Source organism: Saimiri boliviensis, chromosome X, assembly GCF_048565385.1.
Source record: "Saimiri boliviensis isolate mSaiBol1 chromosome X, mSaiBol1.pri, whole genome shotgun sequence".
NCBI classification, from domain to species: domain Eukaryota; kingdom Metazoa; phylum Chordata; class Mammalia; order Primates; family Cebidae; genus Saimiri; species Saimiri boliviensis.
The window spans coordinates 128,231,299-128,253,634 of record NC_133470.1 but is presented as its reverse complement, the minus strand read 5'-3'; the positions used below and the strand labels follow the sequence as shown (position 1 = coordinate 128,253,634).

At 37.1% G+C, this 22,336-nt stretch overlaps 1 protein-coding gene across 1 annotated transcript in view; it reads left to right on the top strand.

Annotated features, from left to right (window-relative positions):
* The window catches only part of IL1RAPL2 (interleukin 1 receptor accessory protein like 2), a 1,129,803-nt gene extending 1,116,533 nt beyond the window's left edge, over positions 1-13,270 (top strand). Inside the window, exon 11 of the mRNA XM_003935894.2 lies at positions 10,360-13,270. Coding sequence (XP_003935943.1) covers positions 10,360-11,057 — 698 coding nt within the window. The 3' untranslated portion in view covers positions 11,058-13,270. The remainder of the gene's footprint in view (positions 1-10,359) is intronic.
* Positions 13,271-22,336: the final 9,066 nt, after the last annotated feature.

Genomic DNA, 22,336 nt, shown 5'->3' with positions numbered 1-22,336 from the left:
TGAACAATGAGAACACATGGGCACAGGGAGGGGAGCACTACACACTGGGGTCAGTTAGGGGGAAATGCAGGAGGGACAGTGCAGGGTGGGGAGTTGGGGAGAGATAGCACGGGGAGAACACCAGATATAGGTGAAGGGGAGGAAGGCAGCAAGTCACACTGCCATGTGTGAACCTATGCAACAATCTTGCATGTTCTTCACATGTACCCCCAAACCTACAATGCAATAAAAAAAATAATAATAAAATTTAAAAAAGAATTCCAACATGAAAAACCCCAAGATTATGTCATCAAGATGGATAGAGATTTTATAGCCCATACCAAATTATTTTAATGTTTTAAAATCAGACTGAGGAGGGTCTTGGATCTTGGGTCCTCAGTGGTGCACAGGAAGACTCCTTTTACAAGTAAGTTATTTGGGACAACCATGCAGTTTTTAGATGCAACCACTGGAGGGTGTTTGATTTTAATCCTTCCTTCCTGAATGAGGAAATTCATGTTCTCTGAATTCCGATTTGCAAGTATAACCTGAAGAGGGTCTTAAAAAGGCCCTTTGACAATTTTTCTTTTTCCATCAACATTTTAGAGCTAGCTGAGCAGTCACCATGTCACGATTAATGAGTTTTTCCTTGGCATTTTTAGCCCGCATTCAGGAAGTCAATGAAGTATATGAATAATATACTTGATTTACACATGAATGACAGAGTAGAACATTTTGGACCTGGTGTGTGTATGTTATTAAAGAAGCTTCTGTGGTCTGTATTTGCAGCCATTGGTACAGATTTAACAGGTTATACTATATAAATATAGACACATTCCTGTGTGTGGGGGGCGAAACCTAGTTACAGTATTATAAGCTGTGTTTGTCCCTCACATCTCATTTAAAACATGTTGACCTAAGACTACTCCTTCCTCCGAAAACTAGCAATGAAGCCTTTGAGGACTATAAAAGTAGGTATCATAAAATTATTCTTGATCCACAACAACAATTTTCTATGAATCAAATTAATGACATCTATGCCATAAACCCATTCATGTTTAATGTCCTCACTTTTGATGTATCTTCAGTCTTTTTGTACCACTTTCATGGTATTCCACCTCAACGTCATCAACACACAAACCTTTCCAATGTATACAGTTTCAAAAGTACATGAATCTCTCTCTCTCTCTCTCTTTCTCTCTCCTCTCTCTCATATAACCAAGAATTCTCAGAAATCTTGTATACAAAGATGTCACTTTCCAAGGTGAGCTGGAGGTGTCTGTACCCATGCCCTGTTAGAGATATGTTGTCATTTGGCCATTATGAACCAGCAGAGATGGGGAAATTTGATGCAAATATTTTTCCTAAATGGTGAAGCTGAGTGTTCTGATCTGGATATTATTTTCCTGGCAGTGACTACCTTTCCATTCTTGAGCCTGTGGCCAGGATCTTCCTTATGTTTTCTCAGGTTGTGTGCCTAAATATGGCAAGAATTCTTACTTTCCAGTAAAAGTTTGGTCTGTCTTTTCCCAGACTAGAAACATCTGTCCCTGAGAACAGTGAAAGCAAGTTTGTTGCCAACAGGCATCTGAATGTCAGAAGTGACAGGCAACCAGAAGAAAGCCAGATAGAAAACACCCTATTTAAACTGCCTAGAGACACAAACTTGAGAAGTGGAGATTTTTCTCACCCATGCAGCTGCTGGTTTTTGTGGTATAAAGTACTCTACACAGAGCACATTGTGTTCATGGAGACTAGTGGATCCTTGAGGAATGAACAGATGTGCTCTGAAGCTGACATGTGACCAACAGAACCCAGCTGTGCAATTGAAATCCTGAGATTGGGGACATTTTTGGATGAGTACCATTTAGGCTCTTGGGCCTATCTTATCTCAGTGTTTCTGTAGAGATTAACAAAAAACAAAAATGTAAAAAGTTATTGAATCAGGCTGAGGGCCACTGGCCAGATGGAGAAAATAGCATTCTAAAATTAAAAGTAGAAACAACCCAATCCTGTACTCTTTGTTTCCCTTTAAAAGTAAGAAAGTAAGGTGCTGAAAGGTGCATATGAAGTATTTGTTAACAATTATAAATTAAGCCAGTTTTGAATGAAGCTTCAGAAAAAGATACAGATGTGTAAGTGGACTTTGAAGAGGGAAAAAAAAAAATCCTTGGAAGGCTTTTACCTCAATTTCCCTTTCTATTTATAGAAAGACCATGAGGCATGATTGCATTCAAGAAATACACTAGAAAACTAAAAACATTTTCATGCTTATGGTTGATCGACCACATCTATTAAAATTATATTTATGAATTGAGCCTCACGTGCCAAATTATCTTTTCATTTGTTTTTACGCTCAATTTTCCTTGAAGGAATCCTAAGACTTTCAGTAATTTAAGGAAAATAGTATAATGTCTGATTACATTCTTGCATTTGGTAGACTTTTCTCACTAGTCTAATCTTCAACTCTTTAATGCTTAGTACTACCCATGTGATTGTGCTGACAATGAAATGACAAATGACTGGAGAATACATCTGGTGTCAGATGATCCCTAGTCACTTCTGAAGTGAGGCATGCAAAAAACATTTTTGTACATGGATCTGTAAGTATTCATTGCCAATAGTTCCTCTAATAGCTGAACAGATTGGACACCATTTAATTAAGTTGTCCTTGGAGAGTAATAAAATCGTTTTCCAGACAATCTGACGTCTATGACCTAAAAAGTGTGAGGCAGGGGTGACATGCACAACCATGGAAATTTAACATATTGTGTGAAATTTACTCACATGGAATAAAACTCAATGTGTCCACCATTCCCTTCATGTTAGAGTCAAGAGAGAAAAAACTGTACTTCAATATGTCCAGCAATGTACTGAGGTCAACAGAATAAGGTTTCTCATCAAAGTCTGAGGTAGAGTTTAGAGTTGATTATGTAGAATTTCAATCAGGAAATCTGCTGTTTGGGTGGCACAAATAACAGGCGTCTTAAAAAAAAAAAAAAAACATAGTATAACACCAGGATAAAATTGTCTTAAGTACTGAAGGAAACACAGAAAAGACTGTAAGTAGTAAGGGGCTTTGTTCCATATTCATTAAGGTTGCACTAATGAGAATGAGTTACACTACAGGTTTTTAGTGCCTCAGACGGGAGAACGAATGAGGGGGAAGGTATTTTGCAGGTTCGTTTTTTTTTTGCAACTCTCCACTTTATCTTTCCTTCAGTCCTCTCTAAATGTGTCCCATTCCCTACCTCTACTCTCTATGAAGAAGCGAAGAGAGAAGAGAAAGAAGACAGACTTGTGGGCAGCATTCAGAGTGGATTCTTCCCACTGTCATGCTTCCCCACTCACCCCAGGTGAAGTGTGAAGTTAAAGGACTCATTACCAGAAATATAGCCTCCAAACTCAGAAGTGTAAATAAATACAATTCCCTGTAGTCATCAGTCACAGCAAATTCATTTTAGCTGTTGAGTCCATGACTAATCAAAATTAATTAGGACCCTCATACTATAGAGAACAAAACTCTTGCCTAAGAAATTTAGCTTAGCTAACTGTGAATTATCAAGCCAAGAATTTGGAAGCGGGGAGGGCCGGAAAGGTTTTTGTGGGACAAGTAATAACACACACATTGAGAAAGGCTCTCTGACAGGCGCAGTGGCTCACGCCTGTAATCCCAGCACTTTGGGAGGCTGAGGTGGGCGGGTCGCCTAAGGTCAGGAGTTCGAGACCAGCTTGGCCAACGTGGTGAAACTCTATCTCTACTAAAAATACAAAAAAATTAGCCAGGCGTGGTGGCAGGCGCCTGTAATCCCAGCTACTCAGGAGCTGAAGTAGGAGAATTGCTTGAACCCAGAAGATGAAGTTTGTAGTGAGCCGAGATGGCGCCACTGTACTCCAGCCTGGGTGACAGAGCAAGACTCCGTTTCAAAAAGAAAAAAAAAAAAAAAAAAAAAAAAGAAAAAAAAAAAGAGAGAAAGAAAGGCTCCCTAAACACATACGCACAGCTAAATTAACATTGTGTAGCCTCAGTCTCCATGGCAAACAACAGATACAGAATCTTACATCTCTGACAGAGACAGAATCAAGACCTAAAAATCTTTTTTTTTTTTTTTTTTTTTTTTTGAGACGGAGTTTCGCTCTTGTTGCCCAGGCTGGAGTGCAATGGCGCGATCTCGGCTCACCGCAACCTCCGCCTCCCGGGCTCAGGCAATTCTCCTGCCTCAGCCTCTTGAGTAGCTGGCATGACAGGCACGCGCCACCATGCCCAGCTAATTTTTTGTATTTTTAGTAGAGACGGGGTTTCACCATGTTGACCAGGATGGTCTCGATCTCTCGACCTCGTGATCCACCCGCCTCGGCCTCCCAAAGTGCTGGGATTACAGGCTTGAGCCACCGCGCCCGGCTAAGACCTAAAAATCTTTAGCAACAGCAGCCAGATAGAGTCAACCTATGCTGATAGGTTAGTATTTAGCATCATTATATAAAACTCAGATAGTATTTTTAGTGAGACTACACTATAAAGTAACTCACTGTAAGCATCTAGTTATAGCAAATATGTAGTATTTTCCCCAAATATGTAGTGGTGAATAATATATGTTTCTTTGATACATGGGAAACATAATGTAAGCTTGAGTTTAGGTCTTGATATATTAACCTATAGGTTTTGTAAATATTGTTGATAGCTATAAATTAGCTAATGTTTACCAAAAATTAGTGGATTGTTGTCTCTTTCAGTGCATCCTGTCTCACCCTAATGGTATATCTTTTTCTTTTCTTTTCTTTTTTTTTTTTTTTTGAGACAGAGTTTTGCTCTTGTTTCCCAGGCTGTGGAATCGCACAATCTCAGTTCACTGCAACCTTCGCCTCCAGGTTCAAGCAATTCTCCTACCTCAGCCTCCTGAGTAGCTGCAATAACAGGCATGCAAAACCACGCCCGGCTAATTTTGTATTTTTAGTAGAGATGGGGTTTCTCCATATTGGTCAGGCTGGTCTTGAACTCCTGACCTCAGGTGATCCACCCGCCTCGGCCTCCCAAAGTGCTGGGATTACAGCCATTGGCCACCGTGCCTGACTGTGGTGTGTCTTTTTAAGTAATAATAGTTGTTGTACATAGCTGTGAATTTAAGAATATCAAATTACTATTATATGAATCTGGAAAGTAATATATTATGCTTTTGTTTACAGTCTAATTATTTGTCTTTTGGCTTCTTAAAATATATATGCTATATACTGCTGATAATGACCTTGACATCAGTGAAAGTATCAACACAAAAATAATTTATAAGGAGCTAATTGATTAGTTTGAGAAATCAGATGGTTAGTAGGCAGTAGTAAGATCATACAGAAATTCAAGAATATAGAGTTTTTTTCTCCCATATCCTTCTTGCCCACATCTGCAGTAGACTCAGTGGCCTGAGAATTAACAAAGTACTGAGTTCTTTTGGAAAAGTATGTTTTCCATTAGAAGCAATTTCTTTTGGGGCTGTCATTCGTCCTGCTTCTATTTCATCTAGTTCCTCCTTTAGTTTGCCTTTTTTTCTGTTAATGAATGGCATAATTTGCTTTTAAACCACTTTTCTAGATCCAATTCTATTTCTCCTCTACATGCACTAGAATATTGTTTTATACAATGGCCCTTGAAGGAGATTTTAAAATTGAATTTGCTTTGGTTTTAATAAGGCTTTAGGTAGCAACGTTCTTTGCTTTTCACAAATACTGGTGCTACTGGCATTTTTTTTGTCCTGTAATAAGTACATATCCCAAGGAGAGTCTAGTGGTAAGGCATTTTATTCCAGAATATTTTCTAACTCTTTTTCAGCTCTCAGCAGAGACAAAAGGAAAAATTTTCTTTCGTTTGCACTTGTAAGGTGAAAAAATGGATTTATATCAATTTACACACTCTATGAAAACTATGTTCAAGGATATTTTTTCTTTCTCTAATTGTTAAAGATTATAAATAGGTTAAATGTACTGGCTTTGTTTTATGTCTGATAATCTGCTGTGGTTTCACAGACTTGTCTAAAGAAACAGAAGGCTATCAGACACAGCCCCTTTTGGTCTTTTCTGTCATCAAAGTTACATCAAACCACGGTTTGCAAAGAAATAACTTAGTGACCTTTTATTTAAGAGATATCTTATATTTTTATGCAGAAAAAGTCTTTTAAGGGATTCCTGCTACTCAGTTGCTAAATTTGCCAGAACAAGCCAGGGCAAGATTTACTGAGTAGTCATATGTGCTGTGGATTTAGAGATTTTTCTGAAAAACGTTTCTTTATTATCTCTTCGTGGTAACAAGCTTTTTAAAACATTTTCTGAAGGGTTCTAAAATGTCTCCCACAAAACCACAGCCCTATAAGGGCAAACCTCACTGCCTGTCAGAGACTACTACTAACTATGGACTGGCAATGTCTTAACTTGATACCTGTTTTTGCTTAGTTTATTTGGAACTTTTCCAAACACAACCACCCTCCTTGGTCTTTAATTCAGAAGTGCCAAAACTTCTTTGTAAAGGTCCAGAGAGTAAATATTTTAGGTTTTGTTGATCATATATGATCTCTGTTGCATCATATTCTTATTTTTCTTTTTTGCAACTCTTTAAAAATATAAAAATCATTCTTAGCTCACAGGCCATACAAAAACAAGACATGGGCCTAATGAATCAGGCTCCAGACCACAGTCATTGGATGCAGACATACAACCCCGGGGTGAAGGGAAAACTATGGCACTTGCTTCATAGAAGACAACAACAATTCCCTGGCTAAAGAGTAGGAAGTAAAAGATATGAACTCTGCCTATTTGGTCTCTTCCTTATTTACTTATAGTTTTCATGATCACCAGCCTCTTACATTTTCCAAAAGACAAAAGAACAAAACTTGACAAAGAAAAAGGAGGCAGAGGGAGATAGGAGAGGAAGAATGGGATAGGTAAAAAGAAAGAGAACAAAAAGAGGGAAGTAAAAATGAAAGAGGATAAAGGGGCAGAAAAAGAAAGGGATAAAGAAAGAAGCAGAGAGGGAGAAATGGGGGAGAAAAAGAGAAAAATAGAGAACAAGCCAGAATATGGAAGCTAGGGCACAGTCTGGCCTTCTTTTCTTTAGAGCCAGTCAGCTCTTAGAGGCACCTCCCCAGCTGCTTTCAAACATTGAGGTTGCTGCCCAGCCACCGATCACCATCCCAAGAAGTGAAATGTGGGCTTCACATCTGAAAACTTCCACTTGGTTCTCCACCAAGTGAAATGGAACGCGAAATTCAGGGCCCAAGCAAATGGCTCCTGTTTTCTTTGGGACACTACGGCTGTGTCTACCTAGGGAAAATTTTGATGTACTGACTGACTGACTCCAGTGCATATGATTAATGTATATATAGGGCAAACCAGGATAATTCAGAACTTTTTTCTTCTACAGCAGGTTTTCAGCCGGAATTATCTGGATGGTTGCCTCAACTCTCCACTAGGCTTTGCCAGAATAAGCACAGCCAGTGTAGTATGCAGGAGAGAGGGACCACTCCCTCTCCAAGATTCCCTTTAAGACCCACACCCTGTGCAGCTGAGTATAGTGGGATCAGTCCTGACAGGCATTCCTTCGGGGAGCAAATGTAAATTCTGTCTAATAAGTCTCTAAGAAGCCCCAAGAATCCTAAATGTTGCATACTGCTTAACTGTCAGATGGCAAAATACAGCAGAGAGATGAAAGGGGAGAACCATATGAATGGAGGGAAAATGTTACCCTGTTCCTTTCCTCATCCCAAAAAGAAGCTAGCAAAGCCAAAGCCCACGAGATCCCAATCAAATGAATTAGTACATGTGCACACAGTTTCTCTTATGAGTGTGCACACCTGGGTTGTAATTTTTTTTCTATAAGTTGATAGACATGTATAGATATAGCTTTAGTTTCTAAAATATAGTTTAAAAGCATATTTAAGGCTAAGGACAGAGGATTGCTTAAGGCCAGGAGTTTGAGACCAGCTTGAGCAACACAGTGAGACCCCATCTCTATTAAAAATAATAATAATAAATTATCTGAGCATGGTGGCTGGCACCTGTCGTCCTAGCTACTCAGTAGGCTGAGGCAGGAAGATTGCTTGAGACCAAGAAATCGAGGTTGCAGTGAGCTGTATTTGTGCCACTGCATTCCAGCCTAGGCAACACAGCGAAACTCTGTCTGAAAAAAAAAATAAATAAAATATATAAAAGTACATTTAGACTAAAAAACTGACACATAGAAATAGCGTTGTTTCTAGAGGTATACTTTATGTGACAGAATGCTACTGACAAGGTTTGTATAAGGTTTAATTATTTTAATGAAATTACAAGCTGTAATTAATTAGGGAACAGTACTACCCAAAGTAACACATTGGTAAATTATTTTGTGAAGAATTATTCTATAAAATCAATAATGAGTTAATAATTTACCCAGTAAAACTGTATCTTCATGGATTCCTGCAGTGATATCATGATTTTGGGTTTGGGTTTGTTCTGTTTTGTTTTGGAGGAACGGTGAAAAGAATAATGAGAAAAATGCATGATAGTTTATTTTACTATATCTTACAGATCCAACTTCTAATGATGAAGCTTCCCACATAACTTCTTTCTTTTTGGGAGCAGAAAGAAAGGAAGAAAATGAAGAGTCAGAGCTGTTGATACATTGGGATAAAATTTTTCCACTCTATTGAAACTTTCTACTTTTCCTTCCCTTCTGTTTTACCAGTTCTCTAAGTGATAATTACAGAGTGATAAATTCCCAATTACTACTTGTGTAGTGTTTTATTTTTGTTGTTGTTTAATTTTGTTTTTTCAGATTTCACTGCTTATTTCTCCCTGAATGCGTAATATCTAAAATAAAACACTCAAAATTCTTAAATGATTCCCTCTCTGCTTAGAAACTGCCTTATCCCCATAAATACAGTCATTGTAACTACTGCATGAGGAAAATCCTGAAATGTGTCAAGTCAAAACCCAAAGAACAGTAACAACAAATTGCTAAATGGATAATTCTATGTGTATCTCTTAAAAGTTTCTTGTTTATCTGTAGGTATATGGAAAGTTTGCTCATTTTCATTTATAAAAGTTTTCTTGCTTCCAAGTAGTGAAAATAAAACCTTAAAAAAGATAGAGCATCTGTAAAATATGCATCTGTAAATAAGTTTCTCTTTTCAAATTGCTTGCACTAAGCTATTTGGTGGCCCCACGATCTGTGCTGAATGTGACTCCTTGAAAGCAGTCTGTAACCTTGGGCAGATTCGTGGTGACAAATGTTGCTATGCTTCTTTCTGTAAGCACTGCTTCTGCTAGAGGGCACTGTATGTTAGACAAGGCCTTGTGCTCTGCTTCGTAAAGACAGCTTTCTGGTGCAGCACCTGTGTCTAAGTCTCCATTTGTTAACACATGTGTGTGTTTCCCTTTTTAGCAGATAAGACTTCGGGAAGCATGATTTCAAAGGGATTGTTTCATGTGATAAATAAATCCAAAGTTAGTCGAGTGTTTTTCTACCATGTAAAAGCCATAGATAACATATCCATCTCACTTTTGGAATTGCTTCACAAAGTAGGGCAAATACTTTTCAGTTGATAGACTCCTTCACTGTTCATTTCACAACACTACCCCCTCCCCACCTCTGACTCTACTCTTTTCTCTTCTTTGGAACAAAAGCAGCTAGTTCCAATTAAACTCTTGGGCATAAACCACTTCCCTACCTCTGGATTTGAAGGACATAATAAAGAACTTAAGTTTGCAAATGACAGAAATAATCGGAGAAACAAGATATGATTCTAGAAAATACTTTCCACTATCTTTATATCACAATTATCTCTCAAGTAGTCAGTGTACATAGCCCCCTCTTTGTTTAGCAGTTGAAAAATAGGGGCCATACATACAGTTAGTATTAATTCCAATAAATAATATTAATAAAAAAAATTTTTAAAGTGGAGAAGAAAAGCAAACAAAACCCATAAATACAATAACTATGCATTTATTAAAAAGGCTCCATTTCTGTTTTCATCAGCTCCTTGATTAGTTGTTCAGTTAGAATACTAGCTTGGAAGCCTGACTTGAATTAAATGATTACATAAATACAAATCATACATACACTTAAGCTCTGAAGAAGTCAGAGTTTATGTTAGCCAACAAAACACTGTAAGTAATGATGAGGGGAAAGAAAATAATGATTATAAACAGTTGTGTGTGTGTGTGTGTGTGTGTGTGTGTGTGTGTGTGTGTGTGGTTTTTCTTTTTCAGTTTTAAGGAAGGGAATGTGCAATACAAGAAAAGAAAATGTGATGGACTTTGGTGAGAGACTGGATCTTCCCTATACTAGTGTGCAAGCCTGATGCTTTAAAGACTGGCAATGTCTTTGTTTTACTCTTTTTCTCTTTCTGTGATTTGTAGCATACATTGAAGATCTCACAAGATATGTTGAACAAAGCAGAAGACTTATTATCGTGCTAACTCCAGACTATATTCTCAGACGGGGTTGGAGTATTTTTGAACTGGAAAGCAGACTCCATAACATGCTAGTCAGTGGAGAAATCAAAGTGATTTTGATTGAATGTACAGAATTAAAAGGGAAAGTGAATTGCCAGGAAGTGGAATCACTAAAGCGCAGCATCAAACTTCTGTCCTTGATCAAGTGGAAGGGACCCAAAAGCAGCAAATTAAATTCCAAGTTTTGGAAGCACTTAGTATATGAAATGCCCATCAAGAAAAAGGAAATGCTATCTCGGTGCCATGTTCTGGACTCTGCCGAACAAGGACTTTTTGGAGAACTCCAGCCTATACCCTCTATTGCCATGACCAGTACTTCGGCCACTCTGGTGTCATCTCCAGCTGATCTCCCTGATTTCCACCATTCAGATTCAATGAAAATGAGGCACTGTTGCAGAGGTTATAAACATGAGATTACAACCACAACTTTGCCAGTACCTTCCTTAGGCAATCACCATACTTATTGTAACCTGCCTCTGACGCTACTCAATGGACAGTTACCACTTAATAACACCCAGAAAGATACCCAGGAATTTCATAGGAACAGTTCTTTGCTGCCTTTATCCTCCAAAGAGCTTAGCTTCACCAGTGATATTTGGTAGTGAAAAAGCTGAATTCCTCTAAACAGCTAGATGAGCATACAGAATTTCTGCTACACCAAGCATAAAGTACAACTGATAACATTGAGGTGCTGAAAAAGTGTTTAAAGAAAAAGGTACGAAAATGGCTTTTATACTTAAATATTTTTGTTTACATTTCCAGAATAGTGGGGGGAAGAAGGACCTGCTTTTGTAGTATGGCACCTTATTCCAATGTACAGTTTTTATTTATTCCTGAAAACAAATTTTAAAATCCTGTTGTTTTAGAATAGATTTTATTATAGCACATGGACTGCATGCTTAGTTGGTGAGCTGCTTGCCCATATTTAAAAATATTTCAGTATTCACATGGTATTTGAAATAAAGGAAATTTAAAGACTTTAACTGAATTTGAAGATGCTGAACCAAGTTTAAGGGGAAAAATAACTTCTATAGAGTTCTGAAAACTCAGGAATTATCAAGAAAGAAATGTTGAAGCACTCCAGTTGGAAGATTGTTTGTAGAGGAAGATCAGTTGAGAAAAAAATGTGATTGAAATGCTCAGAGCTTCTTCAACATAATGGACACTTTCTGTAGACTAAATCAACAGCTCTTAATAACAGCTTTTAGTTTTATTAGGGAAATCACATCTTCTGTAGGCAAACTGGTAGATAGGCAAACAATGTGGATTTCTTACACAAATGAATAGACAGGCTGTGAGTTCTTTTAGGATGATTTTGAACAGCCCTCATGGCTTTTTAACTAATTCCAAAAGTTTTACCACTTTGAAAACACATTCTGAAGTGCACATTTTATTGTTTGCTAACAAATTCACATTTGGATTTTTTCCAAATGATCTCTTGACTTACTATAAGTATTATATCAAGATGCAGACATCCTCCTGCTTTTTTTCAACATCGTTGACGTTTGAATTTAAATACATATTGACTGCAAGTGTCAGCAATTGAAAAGAAGTACTGCGACAATATTCACAGATGAAGTGCTAAATGGTTCATGTTTGCTAGTGGTAGAGCAGCAATTGCACAGATTCTCACCGGCAATGTAGTTATAAAACAGACAGACTATTCTGTATATACAGTATCTGTTTGGCCATGTGTGCAAGGCTCCTGCACAAGCATCTCTACTCCAGTGCGTCAAAGAGTATATTTGATAGGCTAAATTTCTCCATCCTCACACAGTGACTGTGACTGTGCCATGCCAGAAAATCTCTGTAAATAATCTAAGTATTGCCTATTTGCTGTAAGGAATATGCTCCTATTCTAGTATTTTTTATGTATTACTACTTTATGTTCTTTCCAATTAATCAAATTAGATGTGCTCTCCACCTAGATGCCTGTCAGGGTCATTTGTTAAGGTCAATTTTGGCATTTTGCAACAGTTCTTAAATCATGTTCTTGGACAAATATAAGACAAGGACAAATGTACACAGTGTGTAAAAATTAATAATTTGCCCACCCCTTGTAATTGTGAATCCTGAATGTATAAGAGAACCAGATAATATGCTTTGTTTCTTTCAACATTTTCATTATTGATTTTCTGTGACCCATGAGTTTTGCTTGAATTACTTGTTTCTCTGTTGCTTTTCTGTATCCAGCCATTTAGAAAATGCATTGTGCACCAACAGTAGGTGAAAGCTTAGCAGTGATACATGTTCATTTCAAAGTGGGACAGTTAGTTGCTCTTTTGAAAAGTCCTGACCAACACATGTCGGTGTTCTATAGATGTACTTTTTCCACTGAGAAAGATAATTTTGTTATGTAAAATCTATAAATATTTCTAAATGAAAATTTATCAATTCTGAACTGTTTCCAAGTGTTATAAAGTTGTAGTTACTCTGGTTGTTCTTTAATGCTAGGTGTAATTACTAAGTTAAAAATCTGCATGAACTCATATACTCATGTACTATAAGTTTAAGTGACCAATTGTATTTTTTATTATATTATTTTTCACAGAAATGTAGATTAATTCAAATAGAATGTTTGATGGCATTTTTAAACTAATAGTTCTGTGTTGAGCATGTCAGTTCTGAAAATATAACATGAGTCTCTCTGCTTCCTCTATTTACAATGATTAAACGTGGGTAGCAATTTGAGATGGCTGGCCACAATGTGTCCTTTCACTACTAGTAGGTACTCAAAAACAGAGCATTCACACTTGTGCTGGGGAACTTAACAAGAAACCTTTTCTACAATTTTCAGGAACCAATGTGTACACTATCTATAAAAATTTATTTCTAGATGGCAATTCAAAATTTAATTTTCATCTGAAATTTTTAAAAGGTATAGCCCATAAGGGTATAATAAGTATTTAGTCTAGAACACGAAGTATTTTCCCAGTTGCATTCACAGAGGGGAAAAAAAATTCTTCTCAATTTTTTACTGACATTTATTTTGGAAATCTAGGAAAACACTGGTACAGCTGATTATCATATATTGATAACAAGTTTATTGTTATGTTATTGTATGCAAGAATGTATACTTTTGAAAACACGTTATTCTAAGGTGAAACATTTGGAAAAATATAAGAAATGATGAGACAAATGAGAAATGCACAAAACTATGGATAAATAGGAAATTAAAATTAATGAGAACAAACAATGCTCAAGGATATGGACAATGTGTACATGGGTTTAATTAGGCAAAATGTGAAATATGGTGGAATTGACAATCTGTGGGCCCCAATAAAACTATGGAAACTCTGAACAGTGGCTGGGTGGTTCCTATAAAGAAGATGTCTGTCTTCACTGACTCTAAGCTTTAATTGAATTAGGTCCAAGTCTGGTCCGCTTTCAATCACTCATTCAAAAATATAAGTACAAAGAAAGTTGCAGGTTTCTGGTAAGGCTTGAACCAAAAATAGCATCATATGAGGAGTTATTCTGTCTGAGGATTGATGGTTAATATTGTGGGGCTTTGGAGGGAACAATGCAATCAGAAGGCAAAACAGATTTCAGTTATGAAGAGAAGTTTATAGGGGTGTCCAAGAAGACATGGAAATGAGTAGTATCCTGGAGATAACTTCCACAACAGGTTGGAGAATGGTTAGTGTGAGAAAGAAAAAAATTCTAGCAGGAAAGAGAAGGAGAATCTTTGACACACGTAGTATTTGAAGGGCTTACAAGAGTATGAAACCACTGCTATAAAGCTTTTACTGCCATTTGACATTTTGTTTTTAAATAAATTGGTTGGTTTTTGCCAAGTGTTTTCTAATTGAGTGATGGCCAAGGGAAATATCCTGAAAATTGCACATATAAATCTTTACACTCCAGATATTCATTTTCTAAGTTGACGTAGTGAACTGATAAAACCAGACTCAAGGCAGAAAATAGTTCCATAGTGACCAGTTACCTTTGAATGCTTGCAATTGTTGTTGCTCTTTTCTAGAACAGAATTTGATGTTGAAAATTGTCTGGCTCCAATTTCTCTATTGCTCAGGCATTTTTGTTCTATGATGTCTGATAGGAGAGCACAGTGTTGAGCATTAAGGCTTTCTGATGAACGTATGGAGTAGTTTGACAAACAATAATCATTCACTTCAAACGCTTACATTAAACTTGTCTTTGTTTAGAATTGAAATCAGCCACAGGAAATGTAAGGTTATTCAGCAGTTCATTTAATTACTGTGAGATCAGAACTTGTAAAGTCACCTACACCCATCTAACTTGTCTTCCTGAATGCTCACTGCTGTTTGCTCTACAACATGTTCTCTAGATGGTACTAAAGTAAATCTTGAGCATTTATTGAGTGCCTACTGTGTACTAACCACTGCATAAGATATAATAGAAATCCTTTAATAAAATTGAAGTCCCTGTGCTCGAGTAGTTTACACATCATTTACATGAACAAAGGGGGGTACTTATAAAACACATTTCAGTGCAGGAAAATTAATATTATACATGCAGAACAGATAAGTGAATGGGGAAATTCCGTGCTGACTGGGGCAAGATAAAAGTTTGAAATAGACCCAACAGTGGTGAAGAATGGGAATTTCTCAAGTGCAGAGAATAGCACATGAGAAGATTCAACAAATAATAAATCTGTCTCATTGAGCTAATAGCAAGCACATTTGGTTGGCAAGAGCAGACTCTGTGTGAGAACGTACTAAGAAATAAGAGCCAGATGCAGTGGCTCATACCTGAAATCCCAACACTTTGGGAGGCCGAGGTGGGCAGATCACTTGAGTCCAGGAGTTCAAGAACAGCCTGGACACCATGGCAAAATGCTGTCTCCACCCCCAAAACAAAACAAAACAAAACAAAACAAAACAAAATTAGTCACAAGTGGTGGTGCATGCCTGTAGTCTTAGCCACTCAGGTGGCAGAAGTAGGAAGATTACTTTAGCTTGGGAGGTGGAGGTTACAGGGAGCTGAGCTCATGCCGCTGCACTCCAGCCTGGGTGATGAGAGAGAGGGAGGGAGAGAGAGAGAGAGAGAGAGAGAGAGAGAGAGAGAGAGAGAGAGAGAGAGAGAAAGAAAATACGTACTAAGGCTGAGGAAAGTGCTGAAGCATTCATCTGACAGCAGATGCAGGAAAAAGTAGATGAGGGGAGAGAATGGAGTCCAGGTGTGCAGTGATAAATGATGGAGCTAGGTTGGTGACCTGGATACTCTCAGAAAAAGGCAGATTTGAGGAGGTAGAGAAATAGGCAGGATTAGGGATTTGATGAACATAGTCTATGTTACTAAGATGCTGAGCAATTGTTTTCCATAACACCAGAAGATAAAACGCAATTTAGGAAGGAAAGTTGTAGGAAAGAGAGTCTTTACTTTCTGAAACAGAAAATGCCAGAATATATGAATAGTTGCTGAAGATCGGTGGTCTCATCTTTATCCTTACTATAGTCCAAGGGTCCATAACTCCTGGTCACAGAGGAGGTGCTCACAACTCATTTATGGATGAAATGGACAAGTGGATTTGGGAGCACTATGAAGTTTAAATTCCTACAGTCCTTAAAAAATGTGAGTGGTTTCTTTTTTTGTTTTTTTCCTTTTGCTTCTTTCAGCAAGTAACTTTTTTATTGTTTGCAACTTTTTAAACAGAAATTTAAAAAGTGTATTAGATTATCCTATCTACATCCTGCCTAGGTTTAGCATTTTAGGATTTTAAGTCAGTTTGTGGTTGGAGATCAACGTTTCCTAAGCATTCTGCCAGTCACACAAATCACTCTTCTTCAGAGCATTCAGACAATTTAGTTCTGTGAGGCCACCCAACATAGTTCATTGCTCCTAACCACGTAGTCATTTTTCCTAAATACATAATTTATATACTGACTTTGCCAATAAAAACATTGCCTTTCTTTTTTTTAAAAAAAAGGTACTTTAATGCCTATCATTATCATATTGGGTCAAAGAATAGGGATTATATTAAACTAGTTTACTGGACACAGTAGCAATTCCACCAGTGAATTCCAGATGCAAGATATCTGAGTTTCTGTCCTCCTCCGATATATTTTCTAAGCATCCAATACCTTGAGAGTCCTTAACTTTTGATAGAGTGCCAAAATACCTAGAAAAGATAAAGATGTCATCTACTTTTATGTGGGGCAAATAGCCTTTCTGTGTCTCCATTTATTCATTTGTAAAATGGGGATAACAATAATACACATAAGATTGTGAACATTATGAGTTAATGTATGTAAAGTGCTTAGAACAGTGTTGGCACAGAGGAAGAGCTACATAAGAATTATTGTTAAAATTATTATTTTACACAAAAATGTCACTGCTGACCTACTGTCCACAGGAAGTACATTTTATTTTACTTTCCAAGTGGTAGAGATTGGTTATTATGTTTCTTGCCTGACTGCCTGTATGACCAAGGACACTCATTTTCTAAGACAGTTGGGTGGGATTAGAGGTGCATTTTGTGACCATGGAATAGATCACAGCTCACTGCCCCCATTCAAGAACCAAACCTACAGTAACTTTGACCTCATTAGTAATGCGTTCTGAGCTAGACAAAAACCAGGACTCTCAGAACATGGATTATTCAGATTTGTTGTCCATGTTAATCAAAGTCCCCAGATGATTGCTTGATACTCTGCTTCACTTTAGCTAGGTTTACATAAGACCAAAACATCTGGATGAGAAGTGAAAAAAATGCAGATGTTTAAGCCACATGATGGGAAACATCCAGATGTCTCAAATTTGGATTTGTCATTTTGTTCTTTGTTTTAAAGGAAAGAGAAGCCAAAGGAAAAAAAAAATCACCATAGTTTGTCTTTTTCCTTAACCTGGGTAAAATCAAGCTGGTTTCTTGTTATAGAGGTTTAAAATGCATATAAGTTGATTAGGAAGCGTTTTGATAATATCACTAGATAAGCTGCATTTCAGGAGGAGGTTTTTTTTTTGTTTTTTGTTTTGTTTTGTTTTGTTTTGTTTTTTTAAACTTAAGCATCTAATCTTTGAGTAGCACTTGTGGGAGGTGATTGCTTTTAGAGTGAGACAGTATCTTGGAAAGGTTGATCACAATGAATTATCTGGGGAAGTATGGCTGGGATGATACTAACAGTAAAAGAAAGTTTGCTAAAGAAACTTCTCAGAAATAGATATTTCCTAAAAGGATCTGACTTCAATTAAATGTGTAAGGAGTTAAATCTGAAATAATACATTTAAATCTCTTCTATCTATTCTTTCTTTATGAAATACATGCTACCTGCAAACCAACAGAGTGAGTTAACTATAGGAATACACAAAATAGGTAGCCTTTTATGGAGCACATTTTGAAGGAAATCAAAATTGATGAAGAAGGCAGTTCCCAAAATGCCTGCCATCAGTGTACTAAAATCTTATTAATGAGGATAAATCATGATGTCCCCATAGAGTTGCTACAATCTAGCCTTTATGATTCCCCCAAACTACTCTATCAGGAAGGGAAGCACGTTTTCTTGATAACACATTAATGTGGATATTAACTCGTGCAATTTTAGAAATGGATGGAAACTTCAAGACCATCTATTTCAATCCCTTCATTTTACTTTAGGAAACCTGAGGCCCAGAGACAAAGTGACTTAATCAAATACCAGATGGTGCCATGGAGTACAGAAGCCTACAATTACGAAGCAACTTATGGTTACATCTTCATAAAGGTAGAAGGAGATAGAGACAGAAACTAGGAGGGTTTCAAAAATTCATAACCATACTTGGCACATGGGGAATGTTAGGAATATGCTGAGGTTAGGAGCAGAGGTTAGGTAGACAACAAGAAGAGGAGTCATAGGCATCCTAAGTAAGCTTTATCTATGAAAAATTTTGTTAATATATGCAACATTACTTAACACAAATAGCAACTGTTTGTGACTGACCCATCTTCCACAATGGTTAAAAATAATTGAGTATAATATTCTTTGGGACTTGAATCAGTTATCAGTTCATTAGACAGATAAAAAATATAAAGGTTTAGGGTTTTCCCCAAAGTCTCAAATAAATCATCAAAGGACTAAGCTCAAGTTTGAGGAGTTGGCTTTGATTATCAGCTAGTACTCAATTGCACAAGCACATGGCAAGCAAAACTACCTTCAGATCAAAGTGAGTCTTTCCAAGTCTCTATCACTGTCTTTGGCGGTGGTGTGTGGAGAAAATACAAATCAACTGTTCTCAAATGCTTCAAAAGGCATGGATAAAAATAAATTAGAAAGATGTTCAGCACACCTGGGTTTCCCCAAATAGAAAAAACAAAGAATAATTTTCTCCTCAGAGTTCTCTGGTCTTCTCAAAAGCACTCCCATGAAATAAAGAGAAGCCTAAATTAGCATGTATCTTTTTTTGACTATTAAGATGGAAATTCATATAATTGTTTGCTGATTACAATTATGAAATGATGAGCATTTTTTAAAACACAATGGAAATCTACCTGGAATTAAAAGTGTGTTCATTAAAGAGAAATATAGAATATCGCTATAGAATTCAAAGTCCAGTCATTGCACCATAACCAACCATTTATCATTTCAGTTTAAAAACAGTAATGCTGCCAGTGGAAACAGAAAACAAGTAGTCAGCATTTTTTCTTAAACACAATGGAACCACAAAGCCATAGACCAGGCAGTCAAATTTGTTTAAAAAGCTCAATGTTTCAAGACAAGCCAGATTATTATGAGAGATATACTGTAAACTACTCATCTAATTTATTTTGCACTGATGCCAATTCATATGAAATTAACTTTCTTGGTTTGAAAAATTTCTCTGTTTCTCTTTCTTTTCCTGCCCTCTAATGTGCACAAACCCAGTTCTGAGCCACATGGTAGAGGATGAGGGTCATTGATCTCCCTCTTTACTTTTCAGTTTCAGCCACAATCCAAAGATAATCCAAACTGGTAAAGCCAAGGTTTGACTTTATTTCTTCATTCATGGAAGATCTTTAAACTTTTTCTCTCCTTCTTCACCACTGGTTTCCTCTACTATCCTAAAACATGGAACATTAGATTTGTAAGAGCTCTGAGAAATCATCTAGTCCTCTTAAAGATGGGGAAAGTGAGACTCAGAAATATTAAGTCACTTATGAAAAGCTAAAAAATTACTTAGTGATAGGGCTAAAACTAGAATCCAGGATTCATGATTGACCATATGCTTTCCACTATCTTAATCATAGTCTGAATTCTTTATTTTTATTTTTATTTTTGACAGGGTCTCCCTCTTCACCAAAGCTAGAGTGCAACGGCAAGATTATGGCTCACAGGGTCTCCCTTTGGCACCAAATCTGGAGCACAATGGCAAGATTATGGCTCACTGCAGCCTCAACCTCCTGGGCTCAAGTGATCCTCCCACCACAGCCTCCTTAGTAGCTGGGGCTGCAGGCACATGCCATCATGCCAGGCTAACTTTTTTTGTATTAGCCTGTATGTTTTGTAGAGACAAGGTTTCACCACATTTCCCAGGCTGGTGTTGAACTCCTGAGCTCAAGCAATCTGCTTGCCTTCGCCCCCTAAAGTGTTGGAAATTCAGGTGTGAGCCACTGGGCCTAGCCAGACTAAATTCTTAAAGTGTTCATACATCCATCTAACTTTTCTGGAGGAGGGCAGACAATGTCTTGCCAAGTTATAAAGTGTTAAATCCTTTCAAACATCTTTATGTCACATAGATCTATCTGCAAAGCCCTAAACACTAAATCAAATACATTACATATGCAAAGGGGGCAGAATCAATTGTGAAACCTCTTCCCCTATAATCATCACCATTAGCAGGAGAGAAGATATATTAGTCTGTAGTATGGGAGCTTAACTCACCCTTAAGTTTGATCTCTTAGTTAAAGCAAGTTGGAGACATTTTTGAATTCTACTATTCTGACTAAGATGAGTGTTTGGATCTGCGAGGTACTATCAGCACCAACTCTACAGCCAGACCTCCTGAATTCAAATTCCACACTTCTATTTACTGTCTATTTCACTTTGGGAAAATTACTTAAAGCTCTCAGTGTCTCCATTTTCTCAGTGGTAAAATAGGGACAAGGAAGATGATGATAACAGTAGCATCAACTTCATAGGATTATTAAGAAGATTAAGTACATAAAATGCTCAGAAGAGAGCCTTGTACATCTGTAGAAAAGTAGTGTAGAAAACATCTGTGAAAGTGTTAGCTATTAATTGTATTTTATTCTCTGCTGTATAGAGGAAAAAACGGTTGGCTCAACAAATTAACGCCCAACATTCAGCATTACAGGGACAGTTTTAAAGGATTTAACCATGAAATGTACACAAGGAAAGGTGCTTCTCATCATGCCTATTCATTATAGCTGGTCAAGCACATTCTTACCTTGAAAACATCATCACAGTAGTTATTCTAATTAACACTTTTATATTAAAGAATATTCTCTTTCAAATTAGAATGTGATTCAGAGTTTTCACTAATTCAGTAAATAGACCCTCCAACTTCTCAGAACTATTAGTGAGTTGTGACTGTACCACACACTCACTTCTCCCCCAAAATAATAACAACTCTAGACATTTGAGAGAAAGAAGTAGTTTTTCAACCTGCAAAGCTCCCTAAATTTTCCACTCACAAAGAACTAACAGATCTGAAAGGCCAAAATAATAAAGAAGAAGTTTACCAGGTTAACAAGCCATTGCATAGTTGTGGTTCAAAGGCAATTACAAGCTAAAATGAGTCAAGAGTGTGATGTAGCTGCTTAGAAAGCAAATGTAGTATTATAACAGAGAAATACAAGTACAATGCCCAGTTCAAGGGAGGAACTTGGCACTAGTCAGACCACATCTGTTAGGCTGTGTTCATTTCTAGGCATCCACATTCTAATAGGAACTTTACCAGTCTAGAGAGATTTCAGAAAAAGATGGTCCAGATGGTGAAGTTTTGGAAATCATGCCATGGAAGAAATGATTGAATGAATTGAAACTATTTTTCCTGAAAAAGAGAAAATTTAGCCAAAATGTGACGTTAAAGCAAAATTAGACATAATCAGTGTGACCCCCAAGGGGGGAACTAAGATAATGAGTGGAACTCACAAGAAGGCAAATTTAGGCTCAGGATCAGAAAGTTCTATCTAAGGACACAAACTATCCATAAATCAAATATGCTGCCTTGCAAAACAGTACACTTTGTCACTGCAAACCATCAGAGACTGACTGGAAGAATGCAGAAAGGATTTTGAGTTTAAGTGTGAGGCTGAAATAGTTGATATTTAAGAATATTTCCAACTCATATATATTATCGTAGCCTCTGACTGCTCAGATTGCTGAAACATCTATCTAGCTGGTTTGCCTTCTAATTCACCCTGATCACTATTGTCAGATCCATCTTTCTACTTGACTTTTATTTCTCTCTCTCCCTCTTCCTCTCCTGCTCTCTCCTTTCTTCCCCTCTTCCCCTCCCCTCCTCCTCCTCTCCTTTCCTTTCTCCCCACACAAACCCCCACACACATTTAATAGTTGAGACATATATCAAGTTTATTGTGTGCCGGGCATTGTTCTAAGCACTATATGCATTCATATACACTTTATACATGACTCCATATAGTCCAAATCTCTTTTCTAGCTTTTTGTACCTCCTACTACCTGAACTCCCACTTTTAGGCAATCTTATTTTGCCCACTTCTCTAAAACATGTAAGTTCTGGTTCATCTTTTACCTGACATGTTCTTAGACTATTACAGTCCGTTGTATTTCTTGTTCCTCTGCATTTGTAAACATAGTATTATCATATGTTCAATATCTAAATTGGTCTAATTCAGTTTTACAAATGAGGAGATACTAATGCTCCTAAAAAATGATTTTTAAAAGCTAACCCAGCTGATTAATAGCAAAATGAGAAAGGGAACTTAATTTTTTTTATTCTTGGT